The sequence below is a fragment of the Olea europaea genome, unplaced genomic scaffold, assembly GCF_002742605.1.
Source record: "Olea europaea var. sylvestris unplaced genomic scaffold, O_europaea_v1 scaffold22713, whole genome shotgun sequence".
Taxonomy (NCBI): Eukaryota; Viridiplantae; Streptophyta; class Magnoliopsida; order Lamiales; family Oleaceae; genus Olea; species Olea europaea.
The window spans coordinates 1-1,743 of NW_019240780.1; the positions used below are offsets into that span (position 1 = coordinate 1).

General features: G+C 36.7%; 1 protein-coding gene across 1 annotated transcript; it reads right to left on the reverse strand.

The window, feature by feature from the left end:
- Positions 1-241: 241 nt before the first annotated feature.
- Positions 242-1,459, reverse strand: LOC111381251 (clathrin light chain 1-like). Its single transcript, XM_023005006.1, has 2 exons — positions 942-1,459; positions 242-847 (listed from the first exon to the last, which is right to left on the reverse strand). Exons 1-2 carry the CDS (start codon positions 942-944, stop codon positions 422-424), a joined length of 429 nt encoding a protein of 142 aa, XP_022860774.1. The 5' UTR covers positions 945-1,459; the 3' UTR covers positions 242-421.
- Positions 1,460-1,743: the final 284 nt, after the last annotated feature.

The following is a 1,743-nucleotide window of genomic DNA, read 5'->3' on the forward strand; positions in this document are numbered from 1 at the left end:
AGAGGCTTAATGTGAACTGCACCTTGCAATAACACTACTGTAATAAAACTTGAATCAGTAGTCAAATTGACGCATAAAGCAACTGGACTAGGGGATTAAGATGCTGAGCTCAGGCTGAGACACCTCTAAAGAGAAGAAATATGACTCCATCTAAGGTATCAAATAATTTAGGAAGAACGTTTAATGAAAAATCAACTCCATTAAACTAAACAAAACAAAAACAAAAAATAAAATGCAAACAAACAGCAGAAATAAAGATTCCCAAGTTATTTCATCAAACAATTTCTAGTACACAACAAAATGAATCTTAATTTGTAGAAGCTCAGGAATATATGAAAGTTTCTACTCATGGTAGTAACTGACGGTGCAAATTCAATGAAGGAAAGAAGAGTCAGAGGAATCAGCAACCAAAATATAAAAATTAGCTAGCAGGCTGGTCGTTGGCTGGAGCAGCAGTGGGTTCTACCGATGTCTGTGGGGAACCACTGGCAGCAGAATCTTTGTTAGGTGCCTCTTTAGTTGCATTTGATACTGCATCTTTTCCATTTTTGACGTTCTTTTCATCCTTAGCATCTTTACTGTCCTTAACAGGAGCAGGAGGTGGCGGCAACATGTGAGGCGGAGGATTATGCTTCAGCTTCACCAGTATATGTCGCATCCTTGAAAGCTCGGTAGGCTTGCCAGGTTTTGGCCCTTGGACTACAGTGATGGATGGTTTCTTGTCTTTATCCTTCTTCTTCCCCCGCTTTTCAATATTGGGTACCTCATTAGGAATGAGCTCGGCTATGGATTTCCAATATTGTTTATCAGCTTCTTTATGGAACTTTTCTAGACTGGCCAGGAATGACTGTAAAAACAGAGGAATTCAACAAATGAGTTTTTTAATCAGAAATTGAAGAAAAAAAAGAATTAATAGCGGGTATATTGATATATAACACAACCATTTCTTTCTCTCTGTTACTAGTCTTGTTAGTCTCTAAACCAAGCTTTCTTTTCTCATAGAAAGCTTTTTTAAATTCTTCAGCATCCTCTAGAATTTGGTTCCGCAATTCTTTTTCCCTATTCTCCTTCTCCTCGAGCCGAATGGCGTTTTGCCTGCATCAAAACCATGATGAAATTAAGAAGTTTCTCAACACACATTAGTATTTTCATCGCTACACTTCAACCAAACAGAAGGCTGGGGGATTTTAGTTAACACCAAAAAGCTAGTAACTTTGAAAATCACTCGCTTTAAAGAACTTCTCTGTTTCATAATTCATGCTTCGGCTTGGGGGAGGGAGGATATTAGTTAACTCTAAAATAACAGGAAAATTTTGCACTTGGTCTCTATCTATTCTCTACATCATCATTTTTTTGTTCCCTATTCAAGCTTTTCATGCAATGTCCACAACTGCTTTATCACCAAGAGAAAAATGGTCATAGTGCACATAAGAAGAATCTGGAGTTTTTGAGGTGAAGGTATAAGGTGGATTTTTATTGTAAAGATTTCTAGTCATAAGATTTGTTAATGGGCCAGTCAACTTTTGTCATCTCCTCTAATCATATCCTCAAGGAAAAGAATGATGTTAAAATGGATATACAATTAAAGCGTAACTTTCAATATGTTTGAAAATCTAAACTTCTAACCGGTTACATATAAGCCACATAGGACATGTTTGGCGTACCATTTTAGATTGGTTAAGGATTATATATGGTGTTTCGTGCAATTAGTATCCTCAAACTGACTTTCAACTACACATTTTC